A 19,362-nucleotide genomic window follows, 5' to 3' on the forward strand; every position below is an offset into this window, starting at 1 on the left:
CTGCCTGTGGTGGGCCTTAGTCCATGTTGAATATCTTCAGTTACTTGGATAAAGAACAGTATTATACACTTTGTTGTGGACAATACAAAACTGGGATTAAGGACAAACATTTGAAATGGTTTTGACCTTGCCAGACAGCAGCTTTTTAAAATAAGTGTAGATAAAAAGTTAAATATGTCAGGGGAATGCACAATGGGTGGTGCTTTTAAGATTTGAGGAGTTATACCACTGAGGAATAGTTCCTATATATTCTAGATTGGATAAGATTGAGTGGAGAAGGTTTCAGCAGTTTTCAGAAACTTGTTTCGTATCAAATCTACATGGGATTATGGGAGAGACTGTTACCATTCAGAGATGACATTGACAAATGTGAAGTACACTTTCGCTCAAGACTAGGAGGTCTTAGTGCTGAACTTAGGGACACGGATCGCTGGGATTTTTACTTGCAACCTGGAAGTTGGGCAACTTCTCTATTGCTTGTCAAGGCATTGAGGTGCCACTATGGGTCCGTGCTTAGCTATAGAATTTGTGCAGGATTGGAAAAAAAATGTATCTTTTGCTGAGAATCTTCAGTAATTCAGGGAAAAGTTGAAGGACAAGATGTAGAAGTGAGTAGGATATGTGCCTTTGGGAAAAACCTTCCTTAACAAGATACCTCTGTTGAATTTAATATTCAAAGGAAAAGGAGGTGTTAGTAATATCCTGAATTATGAACAAAGTTCTAGCCTTCTGAAATCACACAGTTTGCACAGCACATTTTTCTGGTTCATACCTTGCATATAGCATTTTCACTATGATTCCTGCAGATAGTGAATCAAACTGATTCTCTCACTCTTGATTTAATGATGCATTTGTTATTATGTTTGTAGATTTCATGGGCCTTGAATAAAAGAGGTAAAGATGTGCATAGGCATGGCAAGGTCCCACTGTCTCCTTCCTAAAAGGGGCTGATTTATATCTTATTTCAGCTTTGATATCTTTTGTTACAACTTTAGTCATCTGTCCCCCCGCCTGCCCCGCTGCCTCCACCCTACAAATCTCCTGGAAACTCCCTTGTTCAGATGCTAACATCCATGTTCTCCTGTTCTCTGTTTTAAAGATCTTGGATAAGCTGTTAGACAGGGAGAGTCAGACACACAAACCTCAAACTTTAAGTTCGTTCTACTCATCCAGCAAGCCAACAGTGGCCAATCAGAAATCTCCTTCGAAGCATGCTACCCAATCAGCTGCGCCCATTCAGCATCTCCCGGGAACATCTGTCACACCACCAACAGGGGTGTCCGCTGCTGTCCAGAACAATCCTTCAGAACCCTTTATGGAGAAGAGCACCCAAGGTAATATCACAGGTATCTTTTAGTTACTAGAGGAGATGGAAACTGAAAACATGGTTTCGGTTTTCTCTTTCATTTGTTTGGATACTTTGCTCCAGGCTCACAGGTTCTCTGAAACATGTGTGCCGTGGTTTTTTCTTCAGAATCTGTCATGTGTTCTATTTGGAACTGCCATTTAATGTACCCATTCTTCAACACAGAATGAAAAAAATTAGCTGCATTTTCCTTATCTTCAAGGAGACCTCTTCTAATTGCAGTGTGGATTTACCATTTCTATTTCTTCCGGTTGGAAAAGAGAGGAGAACACTGTTTGATCCTGTGGTTTTCTGTCAGTGCCTCTGTGTGTCTGCTAGTATTTCCTCTGTAAAACAGACACTTGTTTATAAACATCTCTCCTGCTGTTGATGTTTTGTATTTCTTCAGAGAACCCTCAGAGATCCCCTTGTGACCCACCTGTGGAATCCAGTGTCTTAAAACAAGAAGGGAAAGTTCCCAGCCGACTTGCTCTTGGGAATAGAGGTGGCTACAATGGAAGATGTTGGGGTTCACCAGTCAGACAAAAAAAAAAGCACACAGGTAACATGGCTGGAGGGACAAGATTTACTCATCTGCGGTCTCATTCTGCGCTCCCACAGCATTTGGAGGCAATTTCATTATTATTATTTATTACTTCTTATTTACCTGGCATGCCTTACCGAGGCCTGGGTGGGAGAACAAGAAGGAGTCAGTCTCTCCCAGCCATGCCCACTGGGGTACTTGGTTCAACATCAGGGGGGACTTCAGGGCTGGGGAGGGGTGGGTGGGTTGCTGTTGTCTATAGTAACTCTATCCCCCTCTGCAAGCTCTTTGTCCATGTGACTATTGGTCTAAAGTGTTTGCACTTTGTATTGGACCAATGGGACAGATTAGGGATTCTGTTGGTGTACCGCCCACCCTGCTGCTCAGCAGACTCCCTAGGTGAGCTGACGGAGGGGACACTTTTATCTGGGACGGTTCGGGATTTCATGGTTTCCATGGGACTGGCCCAACATGCCACTGGCCCAACGCGTATAGTGGGGCATACTCTAGACCTGGTTTTCTCAACTGGACATGGAGATGGTGATCTCAATGTGGGGGACTTTACATCAGTCCCTTTGTCATGGTCAGATGACCACCTGCTGAGATTTAGACTTACAACAGCTTTTCCCCTCTGCAAGGGTGGGGGACGCATTAAGATGGTCCGCCCCCGGAGGCTAATGGATCCAGATGGTTTCCAAAGGGCTCTGGGGAGATTTTCTAGCTCTCCTGTCGAAACCCTGTTTGATCTGTGGAATGCAGAAATGACCCGTGTGGTTAACATGATTGCTCCTGCACGCCCTGTCCTATGTAGATCTTGTACAGCTCCATAGTATACCCAAGAGCTGAGAGTGATGAAACAAAATAGGAGACCACTTGGGTGCAGATGGAGAAGAACTCCTAGTGGATGCAATCAAAGACTGGTGAGTGCCTATAGTAAAACATATTCAGGGGCAGTGAGGGCGAGAAAAAAGCAATATTTTGCTGCCACTATTGGATCATCAATCTGCTGCCCAGCAGAGCTTTTTTAGAGTTGTCCGGGGACTATTACATGCTGGCCCCAAGGACACTGTAGAACCTTCTGAGGCCTGCTGTAATATATTTGCTAGGCACTTCCAGAATAAAATCTCTTGCATCTGCCAGGACTTAGACTCTGGTATGAATCAGGTGATGTATCCAGAGCACAGTCTCGTCCAGTTTTCTTGGATGAGTTTCAGTTGGTTCAACTCGAGGACGTTGACGATGTGCTTGGACAGATTCGTGCAACTACCTCTGTATTGGATCTTTGTCCCTCTTGGCTAATAAAAGCTAGAAGGGATGGAATGGCCGGCTGGGCCAGGGAGGTGATTAATGCCTCTTTATGAGTTGGAGTGGTCCCAGGCTGCCTGAAAGAGGCGGTAGTGAGGCCACTCTTGAAGAAATATTCCCTGGACCTGGAAAATCTTAGTAACTGTAGGCCAGTGGCAAATGTTCCGTTCTTGGGCCAAGGTCCTTGCAAGCCAGCTCCAGACACTCTTGGATGAGACCGATTAGATGGATCCATTTCAGTCCGGTTTCAGGCCTGGCTTTGGTATGGAAACAGCCTTGGTTACCCTGTATGAAGACCTATGTCAGGAGAAAGATGGGGAAGTGTGACTCTGTTGATTCTTCTTGATCTCTCACTGGCTTTCGATACCATTGACCATGGTATCCTTCTGGGATGACTGTATGAGTTGGAAGTGGGAGGTACTGCATTGCAGCGATTCCGCTCCCACTTGGCGGGTCGGTTGCAGAAGGTGGTGCTCGGGACATTGCTCAGCCCTGTGGATTCTCCAGTACAGGGTTCCGCAGGGGTTAGTCTTGTCCCCCATGCTGTTTCACATCTACATGAAACTGTTGAGTGCGGTCATCTGGAGTTTTGGAGTGCATTGTCATCAGTACGCTGATGACACACAGCTCTATTTCTCCTTCTCATCTTCCTCAGGTGAGGCTGTGGATGTGCTGAACTAGTTCCTTGTTGCAAAATAGACTGGATGAAGGCTAATAAACTGAAACTCAATCTAGACAAGACTGAGATGCTGTTAGTGGGTGGTTCTCCTGACTGGATAGGTTCAACCTGTTCTGGATGGGGTTACACTCCCCCTGAAGGAGCAAGTTTGTCGCTTGGGGATTCTCCTAGAACCATCTCTGTCACTTGAGGGTCAGGTGCTCTCAGTGGCATGGAGTGTCTTCTATCAACTTCAGTTATTATTATTAAGCTACACCGTTACCTGGACATGGATAATCGGGCTTCAGTTATCAATGCTCTAGTAACCTCCAAGTTAGATTACTGCAATGCACTCTACATGGGGCTGCCTTTGAAGATGGTTCAGAAGCTGCAACTTGTGCAAAATGCAGCGGACAAATTGATAACAGGGACCAGAATGTTCAAACATATAAGCCGTCTCTGGCCCGCTTGCATTGGCTGCCTATACGTTTCTGAGACCGATTCAAGGTGCTGGTTCTAACCTATAAAGCCTTACATGGCTTGGGACTGCAATACCTGACGGAACGCCTTTCCTGACATGAACCTACCTGTATACTACATTCAACATATAAGGACCTTCTCTGGGTGCCTACTCCGAGAGAAGCTCGGAGGATGGCAACAAGAGAGAGGGCCTTTTCGGTGGTGCCCCCCCAATTATGTAATAATCTCCCTGACGAGGCTTGCCTGGCTCCAAAATTGTTATCTTTTCAATGCCAGGTTAAAACTTTTCTCTTTTCTCAGGCATTTATCAATATGTGACAAGCTTCATCAATCCTGGAACTGTTTTTATAGTTATTTCTAAAGTTGTTTATAATTGTTTTTAGATATATGTTTCTGTGTATGTTGCATGTTTTTATGGTTTTAAATTTTGTATATTGTTTTAATCTTATGTAAACAGCCCAGAGAGCTTCAGCTATCAGGCGGTATAGAAATGTAATTATTATTATTAATAATAATAATAATAATAATAATAATAATAATAATAATTTCATGCATGTTAAATTTTTTAGCTCTTAGTTGCTCATTCATTATGAATTGAAATTTATATGATGGATTTCCATGTGATGCTCTTAGTGTCCTAATTCACTCTTGCTTCCAGTATTTCTTGCTAAAAATGTGAAGGCCCGGAAAAAAAACGGAAAATTTTCAGGGGAAAAACAGTTTTTTCCCAAAGCCTTTTTCACTTCCCCCCCAAAATTGGAAAAATTGGAAAAAATGAAGAAAAAGTGGATTATGGGATGTTTTATTTTAGCATGATGGATAAAATGTTTAAGACAAGTTGTTCAGATATTTACTTCTCCAAATGATTTCTAAAAATTATGTACAGTATCAGATTATTACAATTTCTGTGCATGAAGGACATGCAAAGTCCTAGGTTGCAAACTGAGACTACAACTCTCAAATGCAAGAGTGATATGCATTTCTGCCTCTAGGGGGCAGCACTGCCACTGAAGCAGAGACTGAAACTGGTAGTGATAGCTACAGCTCAGGAAATGAATCATTAAATTTCATGCATATTCACTGAAACTTGCCCCCCTTTTTCTCAGTTCTTTTTATGGGAATGGGTGCTTTATGTCCGCTTGACACTGTGGAGGAGTAGCGGAGACATGAATAATTTTCTTTGGTACTAATATTGATAGTTTCCTCTGTTGTTGTTTTAAATTGTTTATTTATTTATTTATTACATTTTTATACCGCCCAATAGCCGAAGCTCTCTGGGCGGTTCACAAAAATTAAAACCATAAAAAAACCCAACAGGTTAAAAACACAAATACAAAATGCAGTATAAAAAGCACAACCAGGATAAAACCACACAGCAAAATTGATATAAGATTAAAATACAGAGTCAGAACTGTGAAATTTAAATTTGTGTTTTGCCTGCTCCTCATAAACTGGCAAAACCAAAGAGGTTCCTTGCAGTTCAGGTGTTGCTAACGGTTCAGGAGCTTGTAGCTCCATTTGTTACCAAAAAAGTAAAAAAAAATAAAGTAAATTCAATTTGTAATAATTGTTTGACTACACTGTACTTTTAATATACCAAATGTAATAATTTTATGCCAAACTAACTTGGACATAATTACATTTTATGTTCCTAGACTTTCAATCTGTAAAAAGTGCTAATATTTCATTATTTCAATGTTTACACAAGATTAAAACAATTCCCACCCCCCACCTCCCCGAAAAAAACCAGTTTTTTCCCATGGCTTCAAAATTTCTGGAAATTTTACATCTCTATTTCTTACCAAAGCCCAGGTTTTTTTCCTTTCAGCAAGTTCAGTGGGGGATTCTCTGGATTTCAAAATAAAGCAGGCACAAGTCTCCCGTTAAGCCCATATCCTCCTTGGCTATGGCTATGGCTATGGCTCCTCAGTACCTTGCCCCAGGCAGGATATATCTGATATATTCAAGCCTATATTACGTTAAACATTCAGTGTAACTATTATTTATTACCTTGGATAAACCTGCTCTCTGTTAATGTCTCATTGTTAATAGGAACAAAACAGGGAATAGTTACTGCCCTCATGCCCTCTTGTGAGTTGAAGCATTTGGCTGGCTAGATTTAACAGATGTTGGACTCATTGAGTAAGGCAGTTCTTGTAAACTTACTTTCTTTTTTACTGGAATGAGACGCATAAGAATCTAGGTAAGGACCAATATATTTTTGGCCCTTGCTTTGGTCAAGTTTGTCTTTGTGAAAGTTACACTTTGTAAAGTGGCTCAAAACCAGGCATGCTTTGTTATTTGGAGCAAATGTCTAGAAATTCCAAATTAACCAACTGTTAGATTTCGATAAGTGACATATTGAAGTCAAGGTAAATGCAGGAGAATGATTTATTTCAGAGTCCTTTTCTCCCTGTACCCTCCAGTGACTTCCTGGGAAATAGTAACTCTTGCTTGCCTTCTTAGTATAAGGTTGAAAGATGTTTCTGAACATTGAACCACTTACCTTGAGCTGAGTACAAGGTATCTATCTAGGGTTCAGTTCCTGTTGAGGATCAAGGCAGTGGAGAGAATTTTAGCTTGGGCCAGATGTACATCTTGTGTCATAGCAATATGATCCCATCATGCTGATGCTCTGTCCCTCTTAAAAACATGAGAAGAAAATAAGAGCCCTGAGGCTGGATCAGACCAAGGGTCCATCTAGTCCTGCTCTCAGTTCACACAGTGGCCAACCAGCCATTGGCCAAGGACCCACAAGCACATAGGCTTTCTGCCTCTGATACCTTGTAGCACACACAGTGACATTTGTTGTGGTATTTTGGATAATACAGAATAAAAATAGGAAATAATGCTAGAAAAGCGGTACACAAAATGGGTAATGTGCCCCAACAGTTATCCGTGCACTTAAATACCTATAAAAAGCACTAGTGTATGTCTCCTTATCCACATTCTCCACACCATGCATAATTTTGTACACCTCTATCGTGTCTCCTCTTAGCTTAATTTCTGAAGATGGAGGTATATAGAGAAAGGCCTCTGAGCATTACGTCAGGAGGTGAAGGAAACAACACAATTCTTAGATGGCCCAAACTGTTTTAGTCTATAAAGCTTTAGTCCTGGTTTATTGGGAGAGGGGGGGAAACCTCAGCCATTTTGTGTGTGTGTGCTTGAGTTTAACTCCTGGTTTTACAGTGCTTCAGATACATTCTTGGTAATCTTTACCATATCCCTGCAAAGCATAGAAACCACTTAGTGAATTCATAACTAAGGTAAGTTTTCAATCAGGGCTTTCCAGGATCTCGTGAACCTTATTGCATCAGTTCTCTAGCGAAGTAAGATCACCAGAAAATCTAGACTTACTAAAAACATTTCAATATGTTGAAAAATGTGAATGTTATATTCTATGTTGCCAAAGTATGGTTTTGTGTGTCATAAATTTGCCATTCCTGTTGCAGGAATGGCCAGCATTGACAGCAGTGCACCAGAAACGACCTCGGACAGTTCTCCAACTCTCAGCAGGAGGCCCCTGCGTGGGGGATGGGCAGCCACCTCCTGGGGCAGAGGGCAGGACAGCGACAGCATCAGTAGCTCTTCCAGTGACTCACTGGGCTCCTCCTCTTCCAGTGGAAGCAGGAGAGCCAGTGGAGGAGCACGGGCAAAGACGGTGGAAGTTGGCAGGTAAGAATGGCTTTTTCCAGAGTTGTGTATCTTTTCAGGATCAGGACTTTTCAAGGAGAACATATGTCCTCTGTTGGAGATACATTATGAGGTTGGCCAGGTTGGGAGTCTCCATGGGATAGCCAGTCAGAACCTGGAGGTAGAAACCTAGCAGAGCAGCTCAAGATATTTCCCCTTGGCTGAGATAGCTTTCTCTGCCATGTCTATTTTGATACCTAAGTTAATTCAAGGGTGTCCCCCTTGACTGAGTTGTAAGGTCATGTAACAAGCAGGTAGCGGAGTATTCCCAGTGGCTGCCCAGGTGGTGAAGTATTCAGGTCCTGAAGAATTCCTAGAGGGAATTTCCTCTCTGGAGATTCTGCAAAACATGAGCTTCAGTATCCTCTGTAGACTCCACAAGACTACACTAACTGGGTGCAATTTCAAAGGTGGCCGTGAGTTGCATTTGTTTCATGCATTTTTTCATTCGCGCCTTTAGGTATAAAGGTAGGCGACCAGAGAGCCATGCGCCTCATGTCCCCAACCAGCCCTCGGAGGCTGCTGCACACTTCTACTTTGAGCTGGCCAAGACAGTCCTCATTAAGGCCGGTGGAAACAGCAGCACTTCCATTTTCACCCACCCGTCATCCAGTGGTGGCCACCAAGGGCCTCATCGCAACCTCCACCTTTGCGCCTTCGAGATTGGACTCTATGCACTGGGATTGCACAACTTTGTCTCTCCCAACTGGCTCTCTCGGACCTACTCCTCCCATGTCTCTTGGATCACAGGTGGGAACAGTGTGTGCTTTGGAGTGCTCCTGATAGTTGTCCTTTCTATTTTTAGTAACCTGAAATGTCCATAACTGAAAACCCTTTCAATGTCGTGATCTTATTTAGCCACTGATGTTTAAGAACTCACAGCTAAAACGTATAAGTGCAATCTGTATAACGTAGTGAAGATTACAATTTGGGAAGGCTTTGAGAACAGAATCAGAGTCATGTGCCTATTGTCTAACTCATTTACATATGGATCCCCGCCCCCAATAATCCACATGGTAGAGGCTATAATATGAGCAGGAGCAAATGAAGGGCATCCCATCAAAGATGCTGCTATTCCACGTATGCATGTTGAAATAGATACAGGGTGGAATAGCAACAGAGGCTTGCCTGAGATCACTTACTATGATTTGATTTGAAATACATTGTTGCTCCAGTTTCTCTAGTTTAAGGGGGATGTGTCGTGAAGACCCATGGACTTGCCAGGTATGCAGTCTCCCTGGAGGATAGATGCAAGATGTGACTGAAGTGTTGCCAAAGCTCATAAAGCACATTGGCACATTCCCTCATCCATATGAACAAATGATACTGCCAGGTGGAGCTATGAAGAAATCACGTCAGCTTTGGGAAGGAAACTCAAGAACTTTGGGGCCCAGATAGTTTTCTCATCCATCCTCCCTGTTCTTGGAAGAGGAATAGAAAGGGAAAGAAAAATACTCCGAGTGAATGACTGACAAAGTACTGGTTACCCTCTGTTCAGCCCTGGTTAGGCCTCATCTTGTGTATTGCGTCCAGTTCTGGGAACCACACTTCAAGAAGGACGCAGACAAGCTGGAGCATGTTCAGAGGAGGGCAACAGGGATGATCAGGGGTCTGGAAACAAAGCCGTATGAAGAGAGACTGAAAGAACTGGGCCTGTTTAGCCTGGAGAAGAGAAGATTGAGGGGAGACATGATAGCACTCTTCAAATTCTTAGAAGATTGTCACACAGAGGAGAGCCAGGATCTCTTCTCAATCATCCCAGCGTGCAGGACACGGAATAACGGGCTCAAGTTACAGGAAGCCAGATTCCGGCTGGACATCAGGAAAAACTTCCTGACTGTAAGAGCAGTACGACAATGGAACCAATTACCTAGGGAAGTAGTGGGCTCTCCCACACTAGAGGCATTCAAGAGGCAGCTGGATAGCCATCTGTCGGGCATGCCTTGATGGCCTTATAGGCCCCTTCCACTATTCTATGATTCTATGAGGTTAAATTGCCCCCCCCAAGTTCTTCTGTGGACTGCATTACATCAGTGGCTGTGACCACACATCATTGTCCTGTCCCACTCATTTTCCCTTTGTTTGTGCTAAGAGAGGCACAGAGAAAGGGACTCGGCTGGTGCTGGGAAGAACAGGTCAGCTGAGTTGGTGCCTCCCGTTGCGTGTGGTGAGAAATATATGAAGGAAAACTCACTCTGCGTTCAGAAGAGCAGATGCTCCTGCCAGTGCTGACTGAGTCCCCTGTGGCCTGCTTCCCTGCTGTTACCTCCAATCTGAGGTCAGAGATAACAGTGATGATTCATCGAGGGGGTGGGGCCTGAAAACCAAGCCCTGCCCCCTCTAGGCAGTGAAAAAGGTTCCATAGTTCAAATGTAGAACCTCCATGGGTTGGACGTTCCACATTCCTGCTTTAATATATTTACACTCTCTACTTCCTTTATTTCTTTTCTCTCAGACCTCACAGTTTACAGTCCCCCACTGCCAATGTGGGATTACACTTCATGCATCTGATGAAGTAGACTCTAGTCCACAATACATTTGTTAGTCTTTATGAGTGAAGTACAAAGTGTTGGTCATTATCTTTAAAGCCCTACATGTTTGGGTCCAGGTTATCTGCAGGATTGCCTTCTGTACAATATGCCCCACATACTCAGGTCCTCTGGGGAGAATTTACTTCAGTCAGCCACAACTAGCACCCCTAGACTGCGGAATGGCCTGCTGATGGAGATTCGTCAACTTAACACTCCAAGTTTAAGACAGCCATAAAGACGAATTATGTATTTGTTTTATATTGTATTGTTGTACTAATGTTGTTCCCCACCTCGATCTAAAGGGAGAGGCGGGTCAGAAATAATAATAATCTATTATTATTATTATTATTATTATTATTATTATTATTATTATACCACAACACTTTGTTTTTTCACTTTTATTGGGCTTTTCTCTAGGGCAAGCCATGGAAATTGGAAGTGCAGCCTTGAACATCCTGGTGGAATGCTGGGATGGACACCTGACCCCTCCAGAGGTGGCATCCTTGGCTGACAGGGCTTCAAGAGCGAGGGATTCCAATATGGTGCGAGCGGCCGCTGAGCTGGCACTGAGTTGCTTGCCACATGCCCATGCCTTGAATCCAAATGAGATCCAGAGAGCTCTAGTTCAGTGCAAGGAGCAGGTGAGCAGTTGAGAGGTCTTCAGTTCATTCCGACAGCGAGTTAATACTGGGAGGGGCCTAGCAAGGAGCAGGTTAGTCATTATTTTCATGCCAATTTCTTCAGCAATTCCATGAAGATAATAAAGTATATGGAGGGTCTTCAACTATTTTATACCCTGAAATTTGCTCAGCATGCTACAATACAAGTCCTAAAATACCTTTTTCCTCCCACATTTTGAAAACCCCCCCACATTTTAGATCTTCTATGCTATGGGCTTACCATATACCATCAACCATATACCATATAACATCATCATATAACTTTCAAGTTTGCGAATTACTTTTAGTTTGTGCAAAATGTACAGGTAGCTGTGTTGGCCATAAGAAAAAATCCAAAATATGTGTTAGTGTAATACTTTAATTCAGCTAATCAAATGTCACAAAATTGTGCAAGCTTTTGAGATCTCCGGATCAGGCAAAATGTTACAAAAAGCAGGTTGTGGGAGGGAAAAATAATTTGTCGTGATCAAGTACCATTGGCTTTTAGTACTATTTTTCTCAGTTTTGAAGCTGTTAAATATATGTATTGCATATCTTTGCTGCCGAATAGCCGATGCTCTCTGGGTGGTTCACCGAACAAAAGTTAAGATAATAAAATACATAAATAGAATAAAAACTATGAAAAATATAAAACAATCACAGAATAAACAAAAGTAAATGATTAAATGTACTCTGTTAGATCCATGTCCAACATTTACAATTAAATTAAAGCATATTTAGTTGGTTCCCTTTAATGGCCCAAAGCTTCTTAATGCTAAAGACTTCATTAGGGTGCAGTACCCTTACTTGGTAACTATCTGACCTGAAAATATTTAAAAAGTAATGGTTCATCAGGTGATAAATTATCTCTTCATTATAGGTAATTTATCAAGTTGTTTTGATTCACTAGGTTTCCTATATGGACCATCTCATATTTTCTACTTGTAGTCAGGTTAACCAGCATTTTCTGATAATGGAATTTGTTCAGTAAAAAACATAAAAGTTCTTACACTTCAGCAGGGGGGAAATGCGAAAGTGGTGTCTGTTCCCTTCATAATGTGCACACGCGCACACACACCTCCACCTGTACATTAATATCTTCAGTGAAGGTCCTTCTGCAGGTACCATTTGTACCATCTGAGGTGAGGTGGCTGGCAGCCCAGAGGGAGGGCTTTCCACATGGTGACACCCCAGCTTCTTTCCACAGGAGCTGGCACCTACATTACTGTCTTTGTATTTTCCCAAGCTTGTTGGATAAAATTTTATTTTGCTCACTGTTTTATCCTGCCATTTTTATTACCTTGTGACTTTTTAGTTATGCATATTTTCAATGAAAATGGCTGTTAAAAAATACCTTAACTGACGGTTTTTGCCTTTGATGCTACAGGATAATCTAATGCTGGAGAAGGCTTGCCTGGCAGTGGAGGAGGCAGCCAAAGGGGGTGGTGTTTACCCTGAAGTCCTGTTTGAAGTCGCTCACCAGTGGTACTGGTTGTATGAACAAACTGTTGGCGGAACTCTTGCCCAGAGGGAGGGCGCCACAGGTTGCAGCGCGAGCGGAGCCCGAGCATCTTGCGAAGTGGTCCGTGGACTGGCGGATACCAGAGTGACATCAGAGCCCACGACAGTGACTGTGGCAGCTGCGGTGACGGCAGCGGCAACAGTCGTGCCTGTGATCTCAGTGGGGTCCACGATCTACCAGCAGCACACCATGGCAGGGCCAGCAATGGCCCATGCACACACCCAGGGTCTGCACCCCTATACAACGCTCCAGACCCACATTCCTTGCAGCCCTCAGTACATTGGACACCCCATCCAGCACATGCCGCGCCCAGCAGTCTTCCCTGTGCCTGGCTCCGCTTACCCCCAAGTAAGTTATTTCCTGTGGGTTCAGTGTCTAAGGTGACCAACTACCACCACCAGCAGCACGTGTATTGTGGTTGAGGAGAGTAGACAGGTTGGCAGAGGACTCCCATTCACTGGAGATGCCAGGAATTCACCCCGGGAGCCTGTGTAAGCAAAGTGTCCTTACACAGCTAGTAAAGCCCTCTGCTTTAGAGCTGCTTCCACTTAAGAGACAGTACTGGGCGAAAGGGACGAAAGATGAAATGGCTGTGCAAAGCGGCTCCATATTGTTCTGCGATTTGGTGGATATATCACTTTGGTCTCCCGATTTCTGTTGAAATCTGTATTTTACTTTACTGGGACTTTTACTTATAAATATTAATAATTAGCATTGACAATATTTTGTGGATAAATCCCAGAATTTAGCTAGCTGGTCTTATTTATTAATTTATTATTTATTTAAAACATTTATATCCCGCCCTATATCATTAAGATCTCAGAGCGGCGTACAGATAAAAGCATACAGTACTATAAAACATTAAATATGCACAGTTAAAAACAAATTAAACCATGGACCAAGTTAAAACAATATATAATTTAAAAGGAGTTAAAACAATGTGCCAATGAGTTTAACCATCAAAGGCTTTGTTAAAAAGCCATGTGTTTACTTGGCATCGAAATGAAATCAGTGTTGGCACCAATGGGGCCTCCCAGGGGAGGGCATTCCACAGTCGTTGTGCCGCCACAGAGAAAGCCCTCTCCCTTGTCCCATCATAGCGTATATGTTGCGTTGGTGGGATGCGGAGAAGGGCTCCTCCAACAGATCTCAGGTCTCGGGCAGGCATATAAAAGGAGAGGCGCTCTCTCAAGTATCGAGGTCCCAAGCTGTTTAGGGCTTTAAACGTCATTACCAACACTTGAATTCCGACGGGAAGCATATAGGCAGCCAGTGCAGTTCCTTTAAGACCGGTGTTATGTGGTCTCTGTAAGATGTACCTGCCAGCAGTCCAGATGCTGCATTTTGCACTAGCTGCAACTTCCGCGTCATCTTCAAGGGCAGCCCCACGTAGTGTGCATTGCAGTAGTCTGATGGGGAAGTTACCAGTGCATGCACTACTGTGGCTAGGTTGTCCCTGTCCAGGAAAGGCCGTAGCTGGCAGATCAGCCGAAGCTGACCCCAAGTACTCTATGCCACAGAGTCCACCTGGGCCTCCAGTGACAATGATGGATCTAGGAGTACTCCCAAGCTATGTACCTGCTCCTTCAGAGAGAGCGCCACGTCCTCCAGAACAGGTCACTTACCCAATTTCCGGACTTGGGAACCACCAATCCACAGAGCTTCCGTCTTATCAGGATTCAGCTTCAGTTTATTGGCCCTCATCCAGCCCATTACAGCCTCCAGGCACTGGTACAGCACCTTCACAACCCCAGCTGACTCTGACGACAAGGAGAAGTAGAGCTGAGTATCATCAGCATACTGATGGCACCCAACCCCCAAACCCCTAATGACCTCACCCAACAGTTTCATATAGATGTTGAACAGCATGGGGGATAGAATAGAACCCTGTGGCACCCCACAGCTTAATTGCCATGGGGTGGAACAGGAATCCCCCAATACTACTCTCTGGGATCAGTCCTGCAAGTAGGAGCGGACCCACTGTAACACAGTGCCTTATGTGTCTTGGCTTATGTGAGTGGCTAACATCTTCGCTCAGTATCGGGGAAAGCCCCAAATAATTAAGATGATAGCTTTTGATGGACCAGCTGTATTGGTAAGGATGTGTTAGTGGTTTTTTCTTTCAAACTTCTGCTTGAAGAAAAGTTCAGTGCTGACTATAAGTAGGCTTAACATGTTTTTTCCTATAAAACAAATGAAGAACTTTTCCCATTCCAGTCTATGGGGGGCGGGAGGGCCGGGGGGCAGCAGATGCTGACTGGTTCCTCTCACATGTCTTCATTTTGAAAGTATTTTGTTTAGGATGCGCCCCCTAAAATCTAGGATGGGCCCTGGGCTATCAAGAGTCAAATTGTGTGCTAAGAACAGAGGTGTGGGTATTAGATGGGCTGTTTTGAGGCACCTCCTTAAAAACCCTGCCTTGCCTCTTGGACGCAAGGCAGGGTTACCCTGTCCTCTTCCTTTGCAGGGTGTCCACCCAGCATTCATTGGGGCACAGTACCCTTACTCGGTAACTACCCCATCCTTGGCAGCTACGGCCGTGTCGTTCCCAGGAGTGCCTGTCCCTTCCATGACGCAGATCGCCGTGCACCCGTACCATGCTGAGACAGGGCTGTCGCTGTCTTCCAATGTGGCAAGTGAGTATTTCTGTCTTGCTAAGTCACATGATGCTGTGTGAAAAGGAAGTGGAGGTGTCCATCTATGGTACCCTTTGGGCAGGGACACTTCCATCTCGTTATGGAGCCTGAGGAGTGGCACAGGATTCCGCCTGTGTACCTGAGAAAGTTTGCCTTTATGGAATTCCCAGTCGAGGTGTCTAAAACTTCACCTTGTTCCAAAGCACAAAAGTGAAGAGTAAAATAGCACAGTGGATGTAGGCTACTGCATGGTTTCCTGAACTAGGCCGTGGAAGTCCTACCACCTTCATGGTCTGTAATTCAGGCGAACTGTTCAAAGGAGTTAAACATTCTGCAAGTGCTTTCCTCTATGGCAAGTCTATAGAGCCTTGGTCCACTTTAAACAGGGCCTGTACCAACATAATTTTTTCAAAGCATGTAGTTGATCGCAATATGACGTGGATTTGAGGAAGTTTTGTTTGATTCCCTTGTCATGGTCTGAAAATTTCCTGGTGAGGTCTTGACTTTTGGATTGCCTTTCCCCTCTACAGGGGTGGTGGACCTACTAAGTTACTCTGCCCTTGCAGGGTGGCGATTCCAGGTGGTTTCCTGAGAGCCCTCGGAAGTTTCCAGTTGGCACGGCTGGTCACCCTGACCAATTATGGGTGGTTGATATGACCACTCCTCTCTCCCCCCGCTGACTACAGCCTGTTTTGAGTTCTTGGTTCTCCGAGGCGCAGGAGGGCCATGAAGCAGTTAGAGGACTCGCATGCAGGCAGCAGAGATGTGCAGTGAGTTTGAGTCAAAACAAACCAGAGCTCTTTATTGAGCCTGCTCTGTGGTAATAGTGAAGAAACCATGTGCCACCATAGCATCCTGACAGTGATGTCCAGCATAGTCTTTCTCTGATTCAGATCTTCCCAAGTTTGGCTCTGAGGGAGTCCTGAGTGAACCTTCAGTGTTTACAAAGCATTTGGAGGATTAACATCATTCACGTTTGCTGCATCCATGATGCAGTGCACCGTCTCCTCTGATTTTGTTAGGTGAGTTTGTTACTGTGGCCTGAGGATGTGAATGTGGTGCTTGGAAGAGATGCAGCTGGCCGCTCGACTTGATTTTGAGTATGTTGATGATATGCAGCTGTACATCTTCTTTTCATCGGATTCACGTGAAGGAATTTAGGTGTTCAACCATTGCTTGCAGTAATGGGAGGGATAAAGACCAATAATCTGAATCTCAGTCCGGATAAGATGGAAGTTACACTTGTAGGTGGTTCATCTGACCAGGGATGTGGGTTTACACTCCCCTGAAAGATCAGGGTTGTAACTGCTAGTGCCAGCATGGTCACCGGTAACCAAAGTTGCTTCTGTGGAACCCAGTGCCTTTATCAGCTAAGGCTAATGTGCTAGCTACAATCCCTTCTCGTTTTTGTCATATCAGGCTTTCCTCCAGGTCCCACCATCAGCTGAAATTAGATAACTAGAAAGGTGTGGTCAGTTTTGGGATTTTATTTGCAGAATGCCTTCCACAGGGAGGCTCGCCCAGTTTCAATGGTATTCATCCAGACATTCCAACATGTAGTGTGAAGTGGTTTTAATGATACCGTGAAGGGACACCCAAGATGGGAAGGTCATGGTAGAGAGGTCAGACTAAATACGATCCCTGGGGAAGGTAATGGCAACCCACCCCAGTATTCTTGCCGTGAAAACTAAATGGATCAGTACAACCAGAGATATGTCGGTATACCATCGGAAGATGGGACCCCCAGGTCGGAAGATGGTCAAAATGCTACTGGGGAGGAACAGAGGATAAGTTCAACTAGCCCCAGATGTGATGACGCAGCTAGCTCAAAGCTGAAAGGACGGCTAGCGGCCGATGGTGCTGGTGGTGAACGACGAATCCAATGTTCTAAAGATCAACACACCATAGGAACCTGGAATATAAGATCTATGAGCCAGGGCAAATTGGATGTGGTTATTGGTGAGATGTCAAGATTAAATATAGATATATTGGGTGTCAGTGAACTGAAATGGACTGGAATGGGCCACTTCACGTCAGATCACCACCAGATCTACCACTGTGGATAAGAGAATCACAGAAGAAATGGAGTAGCCTTCATAATTAATAATAAAGTGGCTAAAGCAGTGCTTGGATACAATCTAAAAAATGATAGAATGATCTCAATTCGAATTCAGGGTAAGCCATTTAACATCACAGTGATCCAAATATATGCCCCAACCACAGATGCTGAAGAAGCAGAAGTAGATCAGTTCTATGAAGATCTGCAGCACCTACTGGATAACACACCAAAAAGAGATGTTATTTTCATTACAGGAGACTGGAACGCTAAGGTGGGCAGTCAAATGACATCTGGAATTACAGGTAAGCATGGTCTAGGAGAACAAAATGAAGCGGGACATAGGCTGATAGAATTCTGCCAGGACAACTCACTGTGCATAACAAACACTCTCTTCCAACAACCGAAAAGACGGCTTTATACATGGACTTCACCAGATGGCCGACACCGAAATCAGATTGACTACATCCTTTGCAGCCAAAGGTGGCGGACATCTATACAGACAGTAAAAACAAGACCTGGAGCTGACTGTAGTTCAGATCATGGACTTCTTATTGCACAATTTAGAATCAAACTAAAGAGTATAGGGAAGACCCACAGATCAGTTAGATATGAGCTCACTAATATTCCTAATGAATATGCAGTGGAAGTGAAGAATAGATTTAAGGGACTAGATTTAGTAGATAGGGTCCCGGAAGAACTATGGACAGAAGTTCTCAACATTGTCCAAGAGGTGGCAACAAAAAAAGTCCCAAAGAAAAAGAAAACCAAGAAGGCAAGATGGCTGTCTGCTGAGACATTGGAAGTAGCCCAAGAAAGAAGGAAAGCAAAAGGCAACAGTGATAGGGGGAGATATACCCAATTAAATGCAAAATTCCAGAGGTTAGCCAAAAGAGATAAGGAATTATTTTTAAACAAGCAATGTGCGGAAGTGGAAGAAGACAATAGAATAGGAAGGACAAGAGACCTCTTCCATAAAATTAGAAACATCGGAGGTAAATTCCAGGCAAAAATGGGTATGATCAAAAACAAAGATGGCAAGGACCTAACAGAAACAGAAGAGATCAAGAAAAGGTGGCAAGAATATACGGAAGATCTGTATAGGAAGGCTAATAATATCGGGGATAGCTCAGACGGTGTGGTCAGTGAGTTAGAGCCAGACATCCTGAAAAGTGAAGTTGAATGGGCCTTAAGAAGCATTGCTAATAACAAGGCAGCAGGAGACGACGGTATCCCAGCTGAACTGTTTAAAATATTGCAAGATGATGCTGTCAAGGTGATGCATGCCATATGCCAGCAAATTTGGAAAACACAAGAATGGCCATCAGACTGGAAAAAATCAACTTATATCCCCATACCAAAAAAGGGAAACACTAAAGAATGTTCAAACTATCAGACAGTGGCACTTATTTCACATGCCAGCAAGGTAATGCTCAAGATCCTGCAAGGTAGACTCCAGCAATTCATGGAGCAAGAATTGCCAGATGTACAAGCTGGGTTTAGAAAAGGCAGAGGAACTAGAGACCAAATTGCCAATATCCGCTGGATAATGGAGAAAGCCAGGGAGTTCCAGAAAAACATCTATTTCTGTTTTGTTGACTATTCTAAAGCCTTTGACTGTGTGGAACATAACTAACTGTGGCAAGTTCTTGGTGGTATGGGGATACCAAGTCATCTTGTCTGCCTCCTGAGGAATCTGTATAACGAACAAGTAGCAACGGTAAGAATTATAGAATTATAGAATAGCAGAGTTGGAAGGGGCCTACAAGGCCATTGAGTCCAACCCCCTGCTCAATGCAGGAATCCACCCTAAAGCATCCCCGACAGATGCTTGTCCAGCTGCCTCTTGAAGGCCTCTAGTGTGGGAGAGCCCACAACCTCCCTAGGTAACTGATTCCATTGTCGTACTGCTCTAACAGTCAGGAAGTTT

At 44.0% G+C, this 19,362-nt stretch overlaps 1 protein-coding gene across 3 annotated transcripts in view; it reads left to right on the forward strand.

Moving 5' to 3' along the window:
* Nucleotides 1–19,362, forward strand: part of ZSWIM8 (zinc finger SWIM-type containing 8) — a 108,929-nt gene that overhangs the window by 68,324 nt on the left and 21,243 nt on the right. For 2 of the 3 annotated variants that reach the window (XM_063128839.1, XM_063128838.1), the window contains exons 16-22: nucleotides 1,100–1,334; nucleotides 1,755–1,907; nucleotides 7,788–8,010; nucleotides 8,489–8,778; nucleotides 10,977–11,200; nucleotides 12,606–13,088; nucleotides 15,178–15,376. In XM_063128839.1, coding sequence (XP_062984909.1) covers nucleotides 1,100–1,334; nucleotides 1,755–1,907; nucleotides 7,788–8,010; nucleotides 8,489–8,778; nucleotides 10,977–11,200; nucleotides 12,606–13,088; nucleotides 15,178–15,376 — 1,807 coding nt within the window. The remainder of the gene's footprint in view (nucleotides 1–1,099; nucleotides 1,335–1,754; nucleotides 1,908–7,787; nucleotides 8,011–8,488; nucleotides 8,779–10,976; nucleotides 11,201–12,605; nucleotides 13,089–15,177; nucleotides 15,377–19,362) is intronic. The other variant, XM_063128841.1, reaches the window with a different exon arrangement.

Source organism: Elgaria multicarinata, chromosome 6 (genome assembly GCF_023053635.1).
Source record: "Elgaria multicarinata webbii isolate HBS135686 ecotype San Diego chromosome 6, rElgMul1.1.pri, whole genome shotgun sequence".
In the NCBI taxonomy this organism is placed as follows: Eukaryota; Metazoa; Chordata; class Lepidosauria; order Squamata; family Anguidae; genus Elgaria; species Elgaria multicarinata.